Here is a 21787-nt window from a genome sequence, read left to right as displayed (position 1 = left end):
CTACTGACAAACACAAAATCATTTGTCAAATGAACCAATAAAGTACTGATTCATAAATTTTGATGAGTCCTGTTACAACATTTAATGTTGTCAATTCTGTAACAGTAATACTGAGGATATATGTGGATTGATGGTTTCAGATTAAATAAAATAAAATTTTTAGGGCTCATTGTTATTCCATTAGAATAGATTACAAAAAATAAGTCAGTGAAAATTCTGGAAATTTATCACATGCCACTCAATTCTTCAGGATCATTCGTCATGAAATTTACATCTTACTAGGCAATCACCATTGTATAATTTAATTTAGTACACAAACCAGGAATTTCAGAAATACCTCATTTGTTGTCTACGCAGCTCCTCCCGTTCACGTTCCAGCTTCTCTCTTTCTAATCTTTGCCTTTCTCTTTCCAATCGTATTAATTCTGCACGCTCTCTTTCTATCCTTTCTCGATCAAGTCGAAGCTTTTCTCTCTCCCTGCAAAAAATGATTAAGTACAAACATTCATGAATAAGGGGAACAATGCAGTGACACCTGCGATATAAGAACTTAAGACTTTATGGATATGAAAGCACTTATTTACAACCAAAAATAAAAAAATTGTAACTGACAGAGAATTATAGTAATTATCCACTGATTCCAGCATATAGGTGACTTGATGGTTCAAACTTTGAATCAAAGGGAACTGAAATATAAACTATTTACTTAACCCCTTCCGCTGAAATGATAAGTCTAGCTCGTCATGAACTTCTGATGCCAAATCGCACAATGAAGGGTGTAGCTCGTCATCAGATTTTCATAATTTTAGCCCTATTTAGGGAAACAATATTATTATTTTAAAAGTTTAAATATGTAAAAACATCATTAATGAACATGAAGAACTCATATTTCATGATACATTGGAATTAATAAAATGATTTTCTACGAGTCGCAATAGCTGTGTTCTTGATGTTTTTATCGAAAGTGGGTTCGTTTGTCAACTTTTCAAAATCCTACTTTTGGGCAGCCTATTTTAAATCGCACTTGCTCAGGAACTATTACCTTGATTGCCATGAAATGTAGAAATGAATAAATTGAGGTCTCTTCCATACATATTATGAATTTGAAGGATAAATGCTATTGTAACAAAAAAAATTTGAAAATAGTTTTTCGTGAATATACTTTTCGCAGCATTATTGGTGAAACTACACCACAATATTGAATCTTTGACTAACTGTTAGTTTAGCCATCCTTCCAGTTAATATTTTCTTTCATTTTTGTATTGGGTGTCCACCTTAAAGTATCAAGTTTCTACTGCAGTTTGTACAGAGTTCGCCTTCTCAAAAAGGGTGTTCCTATTACACATTAGGCATCTTCTCAGCATTTCTTTTGGTGCCTATGCAGTTCCTTCATGATAACCTTAGTTTAAATGAGATCATTCATGTGGTTAGACGGAGTGTGCCACAGGGTGTCGTTTCGGTTTTTGTCCACATTTTTTGAATATATAGTGTGGTGAAAACTACCCTTCAATGTATAAAAGAATTATAAATTGTGTATGTGAAAGTGACGATGAGAGTATTGAAAAGAAGAGATGGTAGCAAATAAATTGTTTCAAAACCAGCTAGAGTGATAGATTATAATCGAGGAATGGTAGGTGTGGACAAACAAGACCAGCAGCTGGCATGCTTCCCATTGATGGGAATGAAAGGATATCAAAAAATGTTCTTTTATACGTTTGATATAGCACTGTTTAATTCTTACACTTTATACTCGAAAGTAATCAAAAAAAAAAAGAAGAAAATAATTACTAGTTTTCGTTTGGATGTTGCCGAGGTGATATTGGCAAAGGTCACTCTGCCAAATTACTACGTTCGTGGACGACCTTCACATGGTGACATACCAGACCGATTGCAAGCTAAAAATTGCGCTAATTTTCCTGAACATATCCCATCAACAACAAAGAAACAGCATCCCACAAAAAGATCACATGCCTGCTGCAAATATAAGGTCAGAAGTGACACAATTTGGCAGTGTAAGCACTACCAGGTGCCAGTATTTTGAGAAGTATCATACTTTCTCTGATATTAATTGATATGTTTTTTATATTATGTATTCCAATCTATTGTATAATAATGTTGTCTTCCTTTAAACATAAATATTTCCCAATTTTTAACTTTATACACAGATTTTTCAATCACACATGTAATTTTCTTTTCTGTTAATATTTAACATTATTATTACAGTTTTAGTTAGAAAGAAAAATGTCTTGATGAAAAAAATGATTTAACTAGATAATTTACTATATGAAGTAATAATAACTTTTTATTTCACCATTCTACGTTGATTACCAACTACAAAATATCATTTCATTACCTACCATACCATTTTAAAAGAACCAGAGAAAAAATAAATATAGGAAAGGGGCACGATATTCAGAAAATAAATTGAAGTAGATGGGGTTAATAGGAAAATGATTTTCACAGAAGGAGAAAAATGCCTACTCTTGAACGTTATAATATCACCAGGCATTAACAGTTTCTCATTTGACCAAAGTTTTTCAGAGAATTTTCTCCAGTTGAGACATTGGAGGAAAGAAATTCACCCCATTTTAAAAATATTTCTAATGTTGCATTAACAATAACCTTCTGATCCCTTGAAGTTCATTGGAATTATGAAGTGCCACTGCACATTGACCAATAAATCACAGTTATATAGCACATAGACCAAGACTTCACTGTTAGTTAACCACCTGCCGGTTTAGCAGATAAAACATATGGAACAAGCAGACAAAGAGGATACTATTTACATCCAAAGGATATTCATACAAAAAATAAGAAAAATTTATAAGGAAATAGATGAACCAGCCTACAACCAAATCATTGAGAATTGTGAAGGCAAATTCCATAAAACGACTATTGTTAACAGATCCAGGCAAATATGCAATGGACAGACCACAACAAACCTTTCAAGCCTCGCAGCTTCCTCCCGTTGCCTCTTTTCAATTTCTCGCTGCCGAGCCATGTCTTCACGCCTTCTCCTTTCCTCTTCACGGAGTTCCCTTGCTCTCTCCCTCAGCCGCTGCCTTTCCCTCTCATCCTGGAACATTTGATAGCATATACTTCAAATGGAGCAACAAATATTAATAAACTGGCATTTACCCACTAAGTTACCTCAGAAGTGAAAATAAAAATAAACAGCATATCTATGAGGAAGCCTAAAATGCAGGGAAGCTAAGTTTCCAGATTTTCTCATCCCTTGTAATTAGATAATTTCCTAAATGGATGCTACTGCATTTCATTGCAGAGCATGACTTCAAGTAATAAATTTCATGTCTTTTTCTAATCAAATAATTTTAGCTTATGTAATTTCATTTCAGCAATTTTACTACCTAACTTTCCACAAAAAGAACAAATTAGGCACTCAACGGAAAATTTTAAATGGATCAGGCCACGTAGTTCAGTAATCAGTTCAGTAGTTCAGTCATACCTCACTTCCCATACAAAATTTGCAATTCCACACGTTGAGATAAATTTCAGGCAGAAAGGATGGGATTTCAACAAAACTTCTATTATTTAGTAAATACATAAAATTAAAATTTGTAATGCATCATTCAAAACCTTTACTAATATATGCAAGCATTTAAAGCAGCAGCAAAACTTACAATGGTTTAGCATACAGGAATTATTCCCATATTGAGTTTAGTTCCCTTGACTTTAAAAAAAATGTGGATTTAAATCTGTACCTTCGCTGAATTTAACATTTTTATAATTGGGTAATGAGAATCAAAGCTCAAGGCAGCAGCATAGCAAGCCTGTTTTCAAAGGAAAATCCCAAGTTTAAGTGTGTGAAGGAGTGGCTGATAAGTACAAACGCCCTCCTATAAGCAGTACACTGTGTGGCCATCATAAAGTGTTGCTTCATCTTTTGTGAGAAAGGGAACTCATCACAAATATACAATAACAGTGAGAATCCCCACGTGAGGAGTGCAAGACCATGTGGCTCGGGAAGATAACTCCTTATTTTAATTCTTTATAGACCCCTTCCTCGCCCACTTTTCCGACCACCTCACGCATTGTAGTTTCAGATGATAACATAGCGATCATAAATGTGCTACAAACTTACCCGAATTTGTGCAAATGTGAGAACGCCTCCAGGACCAGCAGATGGCCCACCAGGCATACTACGGTGGTGTGCACGTGCCCCTGCATTCAAATAAACCACAGGGATGTGTGCACGGGACTCATGCGGGACTGGCTTTGTGCGATATGGACTGCGACTCCTTGTTCGTGATTGAGATGAGTGAGGGCGATAACGACTTCCTCCACCACTGCCCATGCTGCCTCCTCGCTTCATCCTTTCCCCGGCTTCCCGCCGTTCGCGTGAAACTTCTCGACTTTTACTCTTCTCATTCCCACGCCTTCCTTCACGTTTCACTTCTGAAGATTTAGCCTGCACTACAACTTTCTCTTTAGCAGCATCATCTTTCCCAGCTATAAGAAAAGATAACATTGAACTCTAAAGACAAGGTAAAACAGGGAAAGGTGCTTTTAGTGATCTCTATTGGTTATTAATTGTTTTCTTTGCTCATGTACTGAGAACTTTATTACACAAGGTTGTTTTGCTAGTGAGATCTGAGAAGGATAATACTCATGGATGGGTTGCTCAGATGGTTGTTTAGGCAAGCAGTCAACTCTTGGATAAGTTTTTTGACTGCCTTCTGTTATTGACCTTAAGGTAATTCTCACAGGCATGCTGAGGTTGACAGTGCCCATTATTAGAAGTTATCCCTGATACATTATTCATACTAATGCCCTGTGTGAAGTTCAGGGCAGGCTCTGTGAACAAGGTTTACATTTAGTCTTAGGAAAAGTAAAGGAACTTTTCATTAATAAGATCCTGGTTTTTTCATCTGAAAAACCTTCAGAGCTAAACCTGGGAGAATTTGTAAGGGAGCCCAAATTTCAGTGAAAAACCCCACCAAGATATCTATTCCATTCAAATAAATCCTCAATAAATTTTCCCTATCCCAGAATCTAGTTAAAAATCAATGGATGAATTCTTTTTTCTATATTTTAATTATTAAAGCAGCCATTTAACACACGCAATTATAACTGTAAGCAAGATTACTATCCAAAATAGTTGACTATGCTCAGAAAAAGCATTCTCCTTTCAGTTTTCCTGACATACTTATTGGTTGGTATGAAGTTAGCTTTTCGAGTTAAAATTTATGGATGTATGGTTAAATATATACGCAGTGAATCGATTATAAAAGGAACTTTGAATTTTGGAAAATTTTGAAAAAGTTGCATTTTACAAGAGAAAATATGTACATTATTCAAGGCATATTTCCAATTTAGTATGGAACATTTATTATAATAACATGATATAGCATTTTGGATAGCAAAAATGATAAAAAAGATGACCACTTAAAGAGTCATTACGTCAGTGTCCATTCTTTTCTGGATTGTACACTCAACACCCCAAAAATCAATTTAATTTAGTTTTCCTGATTGTCTTACCAACTTCCTTTTTCTTTTCATCCAAAGGTGAAGATGGTTTTTCAGACACACCATTGCCTTTTTTCTCATGCCTTTTCTTTTCCTCAGCTTTTTTCAAAGCCAATTTGCTGCTTTTCTTTGGAGGGCCAACTGTGTCTCCTTTGGTCTGCAAAATAGGGTACAACAACTTTCAATATTACTAAGAAGGAATTCCATTCCACATCGTGATAACAAAGAGTCAAGGCAATTTAACAAATTCTCTCCAAAACACATACTAATAGAGAAGCTTAGGCTGAGACAGTTTTATTGCCCAAGATGCTGAACTGTTTTTATCTGAAAGAGTTCTATAATCCAATCCCTTCATGAATTCTGAAAGGACTAATTAGCACAAAATCAGCTAATTTGTTCTATTTGTAACATAATTATTGCACAGCACTAGCTCTCAGAAGAAAATTATTTTCAAATAAACTTACCCTTTCCACAGATATCATCCTTCCATGCAGCTCTGTACGGTGAAGGTGCTGGATGCAACGGCTTGCATCATCACTTGTGGCCATTGTCAAATACCCGTAACATCGGGCTCCAGGGGTCCGAGCATTAGTAACCACCTTTGCACCAATTACCTTAAGACAAAATTGATATAATTGGAATATTATCTTTTATACCTCATATCTAAAAACATTAATAACTTATTTTATAAAATAGGCAGCTATGGGGTTAGCTTACGAGACCACAATGACTTATTCCAAATGATAAATTCTTTACAATAAGCTATAAGTATATCTAAATTAGATTAGGGAAATTATCTATTCAACACCTTTCGTTTTTGGAAGAGAAAGAAAATGTAAAAGGATGGTGTTTATAATGTTACTCCATTTTATAACAAACAATAGATGCTATCAGCACAAAATCCCTAGAATAATATTACTAGAATTGCTTCACAATACAGTTATACTTGAGAAAATTACAGCCACACAAATTTGGCTCGGAAGCAAAGATAGTGCGATTCAATTAATTAATTATGACCTGCAGAACTCTACATGCAAGGATAAGTAACACAATAATTAAAATTGTCATTGAATTCCCATCAATATTTCAATTATTTTGTGGTCCTAAGCTCTAATATGACGCACAAACTAAATTTACACTTAATCAAAAATATGAACTACTTACTTTTCCATACTTGGAAAATACTTGCTTCAAGTCAGTGGCACGGGTAGATGATGATAATCCACTAACCCACAAATTCCGGCTGCTGACAGCAGCACCTGTAGTAGCTGCATTTTTCGCACTCTTCTTATCACCTACAATGTATTACAAAATTGAATGTCACAAAACCATTAGAATGATGAGATTAGTACATTAAAAGCCATTTCCTGATTAAATTCACTCAACTTTTTGTCCACTTCATACATTCACTTTGTGCATAAATCATAAACATAACTGGAGCAGGGCATTGAAATATAAAGAGAATAACTTACCTCATATTGAAATTAGGCAATTCAAATGAACTAAGTCCAAAAGACAAAAACTGAAGCAAATTAGGATTAATGGCTACTGAACACATCAGTAATTACGCACCTTTTTCATCTTTGGTCGGTGATTTGGAATCCTTGGACTTTGCTCCACTGTCAAAAAAATGGAATATTTATATTATATACGGTAACCAGAGGATAAATTACTGTTATATACAAGCTCACAATTTTTATTACTAAATTATGACATAATAATCTATATATATTAATTCCAATCAAAAGCTTTAATCGATGAACGTAAGTTTTTTGTTGAACTATCCCTGCAAGTAGCAGCATGCACCTCATTGAATATTATGTACTCCCAGCTCTGCAACCACCCTCACCACCTCAGGAGAGGAATCCTTTCCATCTGATCACTCAAAGAGTGATTGCTTATTTTTCCCATACACAGTTCTTCCAGCAGAAATGGAATTGGATATCATGCCTCTCATAGCTTAATCCCTCTATCCATGTCCTCTGTTGGCTCAATTTTAATGTGTTAGCAGCCTTGGCACATGAGGCCAATAAATTTACATTTGCCATTCAACACTGTATTCCACGGATGAATTTTTAAGTGGCAGCCTTCCCTTCCTTGAGCAATGATATGTGCTTCCTCAGTATTAATATTTGTAGCAAGATGTTGCAGCTCAAGAAATAGAAGTCTGCAATCATTATTGTTTAAGCTGGTTAAGGTAACCAACAAACCTGCTTCACTAGGTCACAACATCAACTCACTCCATCTTAAACATTGGTTTAGATTTCCCTACCATCATCTTTCTCCCCAACCTAAGGTTGGTCCCACACTTTCCGATGGATTCTTTGTTGAAAATGATTTAAATGAGGTTGGCTTCTCTTTTCTCCTTTTCAACACAACTGGCAGGTAGAAGAAGATGCAGCGCTCATGGAATTAGCTACCCTTTCCACAACAAAAATAACTGACTTGCATGTATTAATTGCCAGGAGATATTTCGATAGTAATTAACACTAATCTCATTACAGACTGGTAAGTGCCACAGCTTGAGTACTGCACGCATTGACCCTCATCCTGAGACATATTGCCCCCGAAAATGACTGGTCAAAGACATGGTGCCATTGCAAGGACAGAAAATGGAGGGACAAGAATCATGAGCGATGACGAGTCAACATCCAACCAACCTCTTCCCTTTGTCTGTCCCTGCCCTCTCCTCCTTCCTGTTAATCCCTGACTTTCCCTCTTCGCCGCCCTCTCCACCCTCCCCTCCATCGCCACCTTCTGTCCCCTCTGAAGCGGCAGCTGCCGATGTGGAGACTGAGAGCCCGCCATCTGCCTGAGACCGTTTCTCTTCATCATCCTTTGCTCTGGCAACACCACCCTCCTCCTCACCGTCCCCTTTTCGGCCCCTCCTCTCCTTCACCCTCCCCTCTACATCTTCTTCATCCTCCTTGACATCAGAGGCCGCTGCCGTCGATCCTGCCCCAGCGGCAGAGGCCCCACCACTCGTGCTGCCATCTCCGGCTGCTCCCCATGACGACGCCACATCCGTCTTCGACTCCAGAGACTTCGGCCCTCCGGCCCTGCCACTATCCCGACTCTCGTTCCCATCTACCGCAACAGCAAGCAGAGTTGGACAGTGCACCGAGGTTGGGAAGAGAAAGGTGGGACGAGTCGTTAGCCTCACTCAACCCCAGTGCAAGCAAAGGGTGGCAGAGCCCAGGATGGGCCCTGATGGAGGGTGAACAGCTACAACAGCTCTCTTGCTGACAAGTCGCTAGCTCACTGAAAGAGTGGATGATGTGAATCCTCCTCTCACGTGCCGACGGGTGGGACAGCCCTGACTTACCTAAGCCCAGAAATAGGGCTTTGAGGGTGGTCCCTGAAGGATGAGATGGATCCGAGGAGGTGACATTGACGAGAAGAACGTGAGTATGCTTTGAAGGGAGATTTTTAATCACCCTCTTTACCAAGCTTCAAGCCTCTCCCTCAAAACAAGGGATGGCCCACGGGAACTCTTCAAGCTTCCTTGGTGGCCGAGGAGATCTGAGAGCCATCAAGGTTGATGACTGGTCAGGATGTCACCGTGGCTGTGATGCTTCAAATAGATTCCAGCTGGAAACCAACCGCATCTCAGAAGTAGACTCAGCTCCCCCGCTTGGAGAACAGCATCTTCTCATTTTCAAGTTGACTTGATGAGCCTGCACGCTAACCCCAGGCGAAAGAAATACATCCATCCACAAAACCACACACACACACACACAACCCTGACAGGTATTTCCAGAGGGAATAGAAAATAAAAGTACTAAGTACACCAGTAAAATGAACTGACTGTATTCAGGACAGAGCACAAGGTCTGGATAACAGATGTCTCCTATTTCAAAACAAGCAAACTTAATAAATATATATTCTCACAATGAAGAAATGAGTGATAATACAAATTTCTAAGAGGCTAACCATAAGGAAATGGTAAATTTTCAGGAGTAAAGCCCTCAACTAACATATTTTATTCTTGACAAACTAAGTTAAAGTAAGCTCTTCTGACCTAATCAATTATTGATGATTTAACCTTTCTACTGTGACTCTCCAAAGTGATTACTGCATATCAGGAAGTCCTAACACAATTTTCCTGTTCGTATTGTTGGCGTTATAAGATTTAAAAAAATTTATAAAAATAGAAAAGATTTGTAAGGTCTTTCTGACAAAACCTAATTAATTTTCATATTAAAGAAGATTCAAAACTGACTTCTACTTTTGGGAAGGTGACCACAGCAGAGTTAAGAATGAACAGAAACTATATAAACAGGTTTTACAAGGAACCCTAAAAGGTTAAAAAAGATGACAAGGTTTAATGTTACCATTTAACTCCAGCAACGATGTATTAAAATGCTAAGTTGCCAAGAACATTTTGAGAGAATTAATTTGAAAAAGTTCAAACACCTGATAAAATATTGCCAAACAATAGATATATAACAAAAATTTAGGAATACTGGATTCTGAGCAGAAGACAAGGAATGCACCTATTCAAACTAATTGAACGTAAGGCTCCAAAAATTAAGAGAAAGACTTTCATAGGAAGCATATTTCCCACTGGAAATACGTATTATAGATGAATTTTCATTTTTCTTGAATGATTAAAGGCATGCACTTACATGTATGTAGCTATCCACATGAATGTTTCATTGAATACTGGGAAGCAGACAAGATAATCTAAAAGACTGAAAAGCATGAAAAAGTTGTTTTTTCCTTAACCCACCTCAAACTTCACCAAGAAAGATTCAACTCAAACTTCAAGGAAATCAAGCAACCAAAATTTCTTAAGCACTCTTAAGCTGTTAAGTAAGCAAGCCCTCTTTTGCTGTTGGAGCCCAATTATTTCAACCCTATTCTTTATTTAATGTATATCAATGCAAGTAAATTATTGCTACTATAAGTTTTTTTTTGTCAACAGTGGATCTACCACAATATCATACAACATTGTCATTAACAAGAATTTTGGTTTTGAGTATACTATAGGCTGAAAGAAAGCAGTTTCCCTTAACAAGTAATAAAAATTGTGAAATCAATTCAGCATCTAAAAATCTACTACTTGTTAAGTGTTATATCCAGATAACCATAAAGATGTGTTAGTGTAATATCTAATGCTGGTACTATTTGCTATTCATTGTCTGAGTAGTTTACTGATTAACATAACAGACCAGTAATTGGGAGAAGATTTCAAATCCCAGTGAAGTCCAACAATAACTTCAGTTCAAATTCCATAAACATTTGTCACCAATGCATTACTTAAAATGGTATTTTAATTTATGCCTTGAAAGAAATCACCTCCATGACACTCCCCGATCTAAAATCCACAACCATTCCACAAATTTCAATAAATTGGTCTAACATATCAAAGCCTCAACAACAAGTTACTCCTATTGCCATAGGAATATGACATAAGGGTTTTGTAAAAATACTTAATCATGAATGGATGAATAGGTGCATGGATATGCATAGCCTGCATCTCATTCTAACTTGCACATTTTCTGTCAATCCAGACCCTGATTTTGGAACAAACTGAAATGCAAAATAAAATATCTATGGAAGAGATTACAACTCTCAGACTGAAATTAAGTATTCACAGCATTTACACAGTTTCACACCATTCCAGAAAATCATCTTCTTTCTGCAATATTGCAAGCAGGTTCCACTTAGGAAATTTGTGGTTAAAAAAGAAACTGATCAATGCAGAGAGAGCAATCATGTGCATATTTAGCCAAATATGTACCACTTATGTCACAAAACTTCCTTAAGGGTGATTTGAGGACACTTGGTTACAGAGAATTTGCACTACATCATACAAAATAAACAATTGTTTTCACAGTAAGTAAAATCAAGAGCCATTTACACAAATAAACAGTGGAGTAGTAAAACAAACGATCACGAAATAAACTACTTCATAAACAGGTTGACTTTTTCCCAACTGTGAGAATGGGATCAGAAGAAAAGTCGTGAATTACCATCTTCAGAGTCCTTTATTACTGCTTCTTCAGTTGCTGAACCATTAATCTGATGATGATGATGATGCTGGTGAACAGACCAAATGATGAACAGACCAAAGCTGCCAGAGATGCTTTCACTTCAAAAACAGCCTTGAGGTTTCCAAATGGGATAATCAACAGAAAAACTGAAGATGATAAGTCTTTGCTGCTTAAAGCGGCTTTAATCACAAAAACTTGCTGATTCGAGTGATGGCTTTTCTTCATTTCATACCAAAAACAGATCATATTTTTGGAATTTAATTTCATGAAAAATCAACCTGGTATTGAATATCTTTGTGTTCAAAGAAATATTTACCCGTCATTCCCTTCTAGTCCATAGTGACAACAATTCAAGAATTAAGCCTCCACAGCTTTTCGAAGATATTCCACATTTCAAAACATGGCATCAAAATTAAATCGAAATTTCCAAGCACTTTTTTCCCTAAGCACACTATTCATAGCCAAGCTGACGATCATTTGAATGCGCACACTTTTAAGGCTCTTGATTTTACAAAATTGTAGTTGATAACGACAAACCATTTACTTAAATGAAATATTGGATCCATACTTTACCTTTAATGTCCTTTCCATGGCAACTGCTCTCCTCCTAAAATAAACACATTGAAAAATAATTTACAATGCTACATGACTAACAATAAATCACCCTTCAAACAATTGGCCAGATTAACTAGCCAATTTGGCAATACTTTATATCAATTATGATATTTAATTTAATAACTCAAGGTCAAAATTTCATTATTTCTTACTCAAAAATAAATATGCTGAAATAAATAAAGTTCTAAGGTTTCTCCTATTAAATAATATTCTGATCAAATTCACACAAACATTTCTAATTTTGTGACAAATAGAATATTGCTTACCTCTTCAGCAAGAAGTTTTTCCTCTTCTTCGCCAATTGTTAAATTGATAGAGTCTTCATTATCCACAGCATTGCTTTCTGAGACTGCTTTTTCTACCCCAATGACTTCCGGTTCTTTTGCATTTAATCTTGAAGCCTCTCCACCCTTGAAATGCAAGTAATACATTGTTTACATGTCTTAAGCAAAGAACCAAGTTTACCTAGTGTAGTTAGTTATTTATAGTTTCCCTAGCACAGCAGTATTTTTAAATACTGCTCCCCAGTATTTTTTTAGTATAATTAAATAATTAAATCAATAACCAAAGAAAATGAAGGGCCATACATTTCTCTATCCTGAAAACATAACTTAATATCTCAAAAACTTACATTTTCATCAGCAGCATTTTGTTCGGATTTGACTTTTTCAGGTGACACAGTTTCCTTTGCATTTTTCTGAATTTCGCCTTTGAATCCCTCAACAGACTTCCCGTTCCCAGTTAACTTTTCATTCTCATTTTCTTCAACCATATTTTCCATAGTCTTCTTGTCATCTACAGTATTATTGTTACTCTCCATGTCATCCCCATCCCCAGCATCTAGGCTCATGTCATGATTATCATCAGCATTACTCTGAGTTTCGGACTCATTGTCATGATCTCTTTCTGAAAAAAAATAAAAATAATTATTGGTTATCCTTCATGCACATTAAACGATTTTATATGGCTATTACAACACTTGTTCTTCCACAAAATTCTCTAACACAAATTACAACATTTCTTCCATAAAATTGCCTCAGAACTCTCACAAAATTATTTCAAAGTCAAACAAATGTACTATCACCCTATAAAAGGATTACTATTTAGTTAAACAATAATGATTAGGAAAAGGAAATGACAGTACAAGATGTGGTGATGAGGTTAAAGTTTTGAATGATTAACAAGTGATGAAAAGTCAAAGAGCCATAAACTTGTACCTAAATAATCTATATGTTGATTTAGTGGATGGCTGGTGATTTCTCCAAGAAAATTTTAATGTGATGTAAATAAACAAAACCTCTAAAATAGTATAAATACGCAGTACCACATTTACTTTAAATGCATTTTTATGGGATGCAACCAGTTGTCTCTTAGGAAAGAAATAGATAAAATTTACAACAAAATGACCTAAGCTGAAAAACAAAATTGCTAACCAGAAATTATGAAAATTTGCACTATTTCAACACTAAATAAAGCTGCCTACATGGAAGAAGATACAAAGAAGCAGAGGAAGAGAAAAGTTGGTTTACGAAGAATCTGCTGCTCAATCAAGTCTTCTCAAGACTTGGCAACCCATTCCCTTATTAAACTTATCAACGCTTCTTATTGTGCCACAGCAACAAGCAGAGCATTGCTGGAGTCACTAATGGCTTTAGAAATGGAAAAAAAGAAAAGGGGTCCCGGATGACGATATAGATGGCAGAACAAAATCACTAATACTGCCAACATCGACTAAAATTTTCTGCGCGGGGAACTGCCGCGACTTAACAAGCGGCGATTGTATACAGATCGACAATTAACCTAAGTTCCATTGAAAATAATCAGAAACAATCCTGTGTGTAACACACCGCGGCAAATTCAAAATTATGAATTTGTACCACATATCAATTTTGTCGAACTAGGATTTTTTAATAAAATGTATGCCATAAAACCACCACAACTGAATATGTTGGTTTAAAACTTCAACACATTAATGATATTCGACTACCATATCACTTTCGTTTAGTCAAGGCCAAGGTTGCGCATCTATCATTTATCAGCGAACACAAATTCGTCATGACGATGAAGCACTTGGTTATAACAAAGAGAAGCTCGAGACTTAACTGTGCACTTTTTATCGCTGAATAAACAATCACATGGTGATTATGTCCACTCGCTTATTACGGACTACGTTCGCTGAACACGATTTTTCTCCGGTAACACAATCTAGTTCCTACGATGAAGCAGTTCTGACGGTTAACTAAGCTGGCTACACGGTACAATTGCAGAAAAGGGCGATTTAATGGGTAGCATAATATACAACAAAACTTTAACAGAAAAACACATTAATGCTCTCACTATAATTACTTTCTGGCAGGAGAGAGTGTTACGTACAAATTAGGTTTACAAATCTAACACAGATCGAGAGTCTTGAATTAATATGAAGACGAATCCAGAGTCGTCGCACTGGAGAAGGTTGGCCCACAGCGGTGCATGTATTTATATTTATTTGCATACATAGGAAGTAGGCACGTACTGGAAAAACATGTAGACATGCCCGACTCTAATCTGTCTACTGACAGCTTTAATTACTTCGTACGGCACGCATCAATTGAAAGCGTGCGTCCCCGCGCCACAAGCCTCATTCCAACTTACCGAGTCGCATGTTAATCTTCTCAGAAATTCTTGCCAATCGAGAACACATACCAATCCCAAGAAACTTATCGTAGAGACCAGCAAATTCGTAACAAAGAAAATTTCCAAAGACAACAAATAGATTGTCATGACAACCGTTTATAAGGCCTGATGGTCGAAATTTGCCATTTAATGTTCCACCTCCATCTTGGAAAATTATTTTTCGCTGGACAACCGTTATATGCAGAAATATTACCTTAAGCCTTCACGCGCGAAAAGTTGCGTACGGTATAAGCGGAACACTGACGCTTCCGCTTTAATAAAATATAATTCTAATCATCTCTCTCAGGCCCGAAGAGAATCACCATTTGATCGGGCATACCGTAATTCTTGGTAATTTTAAATTAAACGTATACAAAGCTAAGTTAGCCGCACATTAAATAACTTTCCATCAGTTCCAGTCAACATGTTCTGTGAGTATGGTTGACACATAAGGGTCCCATTTCTGATATTAATAGGATTGTAATTAGCCCGATGTAGCCCATGTATGTGACCGTAATGCCAAAGAAATTTTAAATATTAATTTTCATCGGTAGATATTACGCATGAATTGTTTATCAAGTCAATGCATTCTAAAAGCACCATGAAGCAGTTTATAATCCTTATCAACATTCTAATAAAACAAATAGATCGATAACAAAGCTATTGTGTTTATCGAAATTTTATGATTTGAAAACAATTTTCGGGTACGTGCATCACCACTTTCAAGTATATCAGAACTTCTGTATGTATGTACATCTTCCATGCTGTTATTATCGTGGAACAAAACAAGTCATGTTCAATTTGATAACCGATTCTGATGTACATTGGCACAGCAAAAGAGGTTACAATGACCTTAGGTTAACTGCCCACAACTCTCCTGTTCGCTAAGAACTCTCTCTATGCTGTGATTCCTGAAATCATTACCTGGAAAACGAAGGGAACTATATGTTTTTTGCCATTCAAGTCTACAGTTCATCAGCTACAGTGCGAACATAAATTCTACGCTGTGTATGAATTCATGTCTCTCTCAGGAGATAATTTTATTCTTATGCATGCTGTTACTGCTCCTTTTTACTGTTTTCTTTTTTATTTGTCACTATAACATTTGTATTCATACCAATTAACAACATCATCCCAAAGTTGCTTCCTAAGTAGGTACCAGTGATCATGGGAACTGTATAATTTTACACATAAAATAATTAAAATTTGGGTAATGGTCTTTCCTGTCCGTCCAGTGTAAGCTCGAGAACTTACACTTGCTGATGATTTCTTGGTGTTATAATGTGGTTATCATTAAAATACATTTAATATTTGTTTACTTATCACATGTTAACGCAAAAAATATGTGGAATAAAAAAGAAAATGGTACAATATAAAAATGTGAATTGAATGGATTAATTAGGGTACATCATGTGAAATTATCCTTATGATTTGATTCACAACAATTTTTGGTGAGGAACTCCCCAAATGATTCACAGATACTTTTGGTTGGATACGATACAAGTGGCTTTGATATAAAGAACATGAAACGCAAGGAAATAGAGGAAAACAAAAGGAAGAGTGTACCAAATAAAACAATACTTCGGTTCAAACTGTGGTTTTACAATATTGATAACAAAATAGTTATGACTGCTGTTGATAGGAAAAAGATATTCAATGAAAATTTGGTTAACCACATCCTGTAGAACTGATGCTTGGTGAATAATACAACCACGGGGAAAACTGAGGAGGGATGTTACAGGATAAGAGGATACAGTAAAATATTAAGCACGCATTAAACAAAGAGGGGAAGTGTCTTTGAATTACTGCCACAAAGGTGCAATTATCGAAGACAGTGGTAGGTAATACTAGACAACGGCCCCTCAACTTCAAATTAAATATTAACTTTTAAAGCAAAATTCTGCAACGTTTGCAATTTGCTCGAGATACTAACAATGCAAGGAATTTCCAAATATCATCCAACACCACATCATTTATCTAACATTTAGCCCATTTATTAATTTATGAGGTCCATTTTTTGCTATCTCAATCGATTTCTATCACTTGTCTTGCATCAACACTACGATTCATATTAAACCTATACCCATCAATGTTATGAAAATAATGAAATCGGGACCGCTCCTCTAGGCTCCAACGAATCAAGGTTTACCATAGAAAAATGTATTAAGTAAGGGAAAAATTATTTCATCGATTTATTTCACTCCTATATAATATCGGTTCCCAACTGAAAAGTTCATTAACTAATAACAATTAATGAAAAATATTTGCAATTCCTTCATACCATTGTATGAAAAAGTGGAGAACGGTAACCGTCAACTGTAGAAGAAGGATTATTTTTAATACGTTGGAGGCCAAATAAACAATTCTTAACAATCAAGCAAAACAAAATACTATTTTCTGGGGTCCTTACTCGTTTTCAGTAATTGGCCGCTATGAAGCCGCCTTCGTTTAGTTTAATAAACTCATATACATTTAACTGCACACATGAACTTCATCATGTGATCTTCATATGATCATGTGTGTATACTAGCATCATGATTTATAAAACAACGATTTACTTCGTAATCTTTAACCCAGATCTTCCGGCACACTTTTTGAAGTACTATATTCGAAACCAACTACGCCAGGTGTACTTCCACAACATATATCCAGCAAAATATATAAACAGGATAGCACAACCGGCACAGATTTTTATTGTTAAATTTTAAAATGTTTTCATTCATATGCATTTAAATGAAAATGCAGCTTTCTCAAATAAGATCATTACATCGCTGTGCTTCACCCACGCCAAATGCTTCAATACTCGTCACTTGGGTGTTGACTATACAAGCATCGACGTGCTTGGGTATATTATAAGAGTACTCACTTCCAAGAGACCTCTTTGCCGGTTTTCTCTCAGAAAAATCAAACAGGTATTCCTCAGGATCGTGGCCTTCGTCGACAAGAACCTTAAACATAGAATTGTTGAAAATTCGGATTAACATGGCGCCTGAAGGAAACCCGTAATAAGAAAACACGAGGAAAGTTAATTTACTCCATACCTTTTGTAATCTTTCAAGTAATACAGCCTTTACTCCATTTTTATCCAACCCACGATTTTCCAACTCAGCTCTCAAGTCAATTACGCGCAAATCTGCTAACTTCTTCTTCTCCAACTCTGACGCCATTCTTCCTGTTACAACCTTACGTCCAGGTTAGGTCTCCCGTTCGACGAGACAAACGAGACCCGTGCGAGATTCACTTGCTCCAACCCTATCCACCCAGCGTTTCGAGACATTCTAACCTATTACAATTTCATTAGAGCCGGTGGCGCCAAAATTAAACTCACCTTAATAATAAGTTCGTAATCGGAAAACACCGTGTAATCGTAAAAGGTGGAATGTTAATATGCACATGAGTATTATACTTCCAATTATGATGAAAATAATATTGACTCAAAGTCTGCTCACTGCAAAAAAAACCAATAAACTCTCTTCAAAATACAATTGTTTTTTTTAATTGCAGGGCATTTTCATCTGATTACCACAATGATCTCGCAAACGATGCGTCCGCTTTGCATTTTTTTTAGTTTATTCATTCTGAACCGTTTTTCCTTTTCTTCTCTGTAAATGAATCCTGAACTCCTTTGTTATGATGTGTCCAACAAGTATATTGCTGTTGTACACCAATCCTTAATGAAATAAAATTATAATTATTAACCTTAAACAGAGTGAAATCTTCGAGTAACACTCAGAGGAAATACGAATGCTGATTATGAAATTATGGGTAGGAATATTTCTATTATCTACTAATGAAAGCTTGAACAAATTCATTAAAAATCGCAGTATATATTTTAATCATGTAGAGAAACGTTTGAAAATAGTCGTTGACGTTGACAGACAGCAATAAAACTAAGTGCTGGGAGACAGATGACGTGAGGGCAGCCAGCAATGAATTGAGGGAGGTATGAGAATTGAGAAGGGCAGGATGATCCAGGCTTCATTAACTATTTCCAGACCTTAAAAAAAGGTACAAGTCTTTTCTGCTTCTGGCAAGGAAATCATATTATGTCAAAGTCATCAGTCAACCTTAGAGTATCACTAAAATATCATGGTGAATAGTTAATAATGTAACCAGGAGAAGGTTACACCAGAGAGGAATTTTAATACTAATAATGAGGAAGGGGTCAGTCTATCCGATCTGCATCAAGTAGCAGAGTTTGCAATTAATTACAATATTTGCAAAATGGAATAGTGAGGAATGATAGATTTGATGCATGGTTTTGCCAGCATCTTCCATGGCTCTCTTTCCTGCAACAGAGAATGAGGCCTTCAAGTGTACCACGGGCCTTAAAAGTACACCAACAGTTGGTGCATCCCTACTGTGATTATAAAAAAAATGCTCCAAGGCATTAAGCAAACTCTTAAAATTTATAATAAATTAATCCTTCACAAATGGTGAGTTTCCAGACTATCTAAAAATATCAAATATGAAACTTATTCATAAAAACAGGGATGATGATGATACTAACAATTGCCATCCAGTGTCCTCATTGACTAATTTTTCTAAAATATTGGTTCTCAATGAGATACAGGCTTATGAAATATATCATTAAAAATTAAATTTTAAGCATTGAAAAATATGGATTCCAAGATGGAAAAGGTACCAATGATACTCTTGCAAGTTTTCTACAAAAGATAATGGATTCTTGGGACTCGAAGAAATACTCTGTGAGCATATTCTGGGAAGAGTGGGAATGATCTTTCACATGCATTTCATGCTGTGGACCATGAAATTCTCCTAAGCTAATGTGAATGTTATGGGATCAGGGGAATTGCCCATAAATGGCTCCAATCATATTTAAAGGATGGGAAACAGATGATGGAGGTTTCTGGTATTGGGGTCATCAGCATTATGATAAATCACCCATAGAAAAAATAAGTGTCAGGGTACCACAAGATAGCATTCTTGGGACATTATATTTCCACTATATATCAATGATTTGCTTAGATGTATTGAGATTAACAACATATATAAAGCAGAGGATACTACTCTGGCAATAACGACCCTAACTTGTTACAAGCTAAGCTTGATGGCTGATTATTGCTCTTGGAAAAATGGTTTAACATTAACAAACTGTTGGTAAATGTCCTAAAAACAAATTATAATCAATTTAAAAAAGAAAGGAAGTACCTCAGTTGGACCTTTGATTAAAAGGCCAACCCAAAGAAAGGGTGCACAGCATCAAGTTTTTAGGTTTCTCTATCGATGAGTGGTTAAATTGGGGGATCCACACCAATGGTCCAATTTGGTAAAATGTGGATATATTCTACGATATCTTACAAACATTGTAGATTTAAATATGCTAAAAATGGTTCACTATGGCAACTTCCAGTCACATATGAGCCATGGAATCATATTTTGGGGAGCATCACCTGACTTCCACAGATATTTTATAATGCAAAAAAGATGTATTAGGCATACAGCAAAAATACCCCCAGAGCAAACTTTATTTAAAAAATTGAAAATTCTAACTTTACCTAGTTAATATATTCATTATTTATGTATGTTACAGATAATATGAAACAATAAATCTGTAATAAATTTGTTCTGTCACTTTCTGCTATGTATAATAGAGTCCCTTTCATATAGCCATCAAAATATTCAACTATCTGCCACCAGGCATATAATCTGCTCCTATGGACATTAAAGAATTATCTCAAGCATTTTCTGATAGATAAATTCTATTTTAGTGTGGAAGAGTTACTTGAGTCTTCAGAACACTGCAACAGCTGATTTTTTGTGCTCTGACTTGCCCCATATTTTACTTACTTACTACTACTGCTATTACTGCCCCATACTTTACTTACATATAGTTCTGGGACCAATAAATATAATTATTAGTCAGCTGAATTCAAGGACAACAGGGAATAGGTACACAAATATAGGCTCCATCTAATGAACCGCACTTTTGGTACGAAAGTAGGGATTAGGATAAAAGTGAAAAATTCCATCACCATTGGGATTCAAACATTGACCCTTGGAGTGAGATGCCATTGCACCAGCCCTATTCCCAATTTGATCCCAAGCAAAATATTACACATTTGCCAATATATTTATCATGTTGGGTGAATTCTTCTCGGGTCTTCCACCGGGTCAATGGCTCCATAGCTGCCGATCGAAACGTCGGCAGCTATGGAGCCATTGACCCGGTGGAAGACCCAAGAAGAATTCACCCAACTAATACGCCGGGAAAGCACCAGATCTTTCATTATTTATCATGTATTTGCAAAAACATATTTCTAATTTTTCTGAGGTACTGACTCTAGAAAATCCACTAAACTAAAGGCCCGTTGATAAAAATAATTGGCTTCAGCTTGGAATTTCAAAATGATATTTCATGCCTGAGCAAGGAAGTATTTGTTGAATTTGTGAATTCCAAATGTAACACATGACAGCAATTACACAATTACCCATTCTAGCCAAAGTTAAAGACATAAAATCAGCTTTCTACATTGTCAATTTTGATCTAATTTGATTTGTTTTTTTGCACAGATTTATCAAGGCAAAATATATTTAGAAGGATCAGACAATTCACACACAGAATTGCATTTCTCTACTCCACAATATTCCCAATTAGTCCATTCTTGTCTTCTCTCAGGGTCCTCACTCCACAGTTCTTGGTTCTATTCATTTACTTAAAACCAAGTCAAGCGAAATAAATGATATTTTTGTTTTCATTATGTAATTTTATGCATGAAACCACATATTTCCCTGGAAATTCACCAATTAAAAATCTGTACCCACAGTCCCAATCACTGAAAGTGAAACATGATAACAATTTTTATGCAAACAAAGAGAACAAAGTTTTTATGAAACGTTCATGCTCTCAAGTTGCTCTGACTGAACTCAAAAGAGGTTTAACAAACAAAGAAGCCTATTTTTAAAGCAAGCTTCTTTGTAATCTAAAATGAGAAATATATCAGAGTAAAAACATCAAAGAAACGTGAAATTTGGAAAAATGAAACTCAGACTTAGTTTTTTTAAACACT

The 21787-nt window shown here is 35.9% G+C and overlaps 1 protein-coding gene across 9 annotated transcripts in view; it reads right to left on the bottom strand.

Moving 5' to 3' along the window:
• Saf-B (Scaffold attachment factor B) overlaps positions 1-17948 on the bottom strand; it is a 44919-nt gene extending 26971 nt beyond the window's left edge. For all 9 annotated transcript variants that reach the window (XR_011702666.1, XR_011702667.1, XR_011702665.1 and 6 more), the window contains exons 1-13: positions 17798-17948; positions 17623-17704; positions 12733-13007; positions 12368-12511; positions 12060-12093; positions 8148-8574; positions 7060-7106; positions 6652-6782; positions 5952-6101; positions 5500-5644; positions 4103-4470; positions 2943-3076; positions 338-478 (exon numbers count right to left, since the gene is read on the bottom strand). Coding sequence is in view for 5 of the 9 variants with exons in the window: in XM_071595697.1 (XP_071451798.1) it covers positions 338-478; positions 2943-3076; positions 4103-4470; positions 5500-5644; positions 5952-6101; positions 6652-6782; positions 7060-7106; positions 8148-8574; positions 12060-12093; positions 12368-12511; positions 12733-13007; positions 17623-17704; positions 17798-17923 (2204 nt within the window). In the remaining 4 variants the exon portion in view is untranslated. The remainder of the gene's footprint in view (positions 1-337; positions 479-2942; positions 3077-4102; positions 4471-5499; positions 5645-5951; positions 6102-6651; positions 6783-7059; positions 7107-8147; positions 8575-12059; positions 12094-12367; positions 12512-12732; positions 13008-17622; positions 17705-17797) is intronic.
• Positions 17949-21787: the final 3839 nt, after the last annotated feature.

The sequence above is a fragment of the Hetaerina americana genome, unplaced genomic scaffold, assembly GCF_022747635.1.
Source record: "Hetaerina americana unplaced genomic scaffold, ioHetAmer1.1.p SCAF_7, whole genome shotgun sequence".
Lineage (NCBI taxonomy): Eukaryota > Metazoa > Arthropoda > Insecta > Odonata > Calopterygidae > Hetaerina > Hetaerina americana.
Note: the sequence above shows the minus strand (reverse complement) of the source record. Positions and strands in the feature narration are given on the sequence as shown.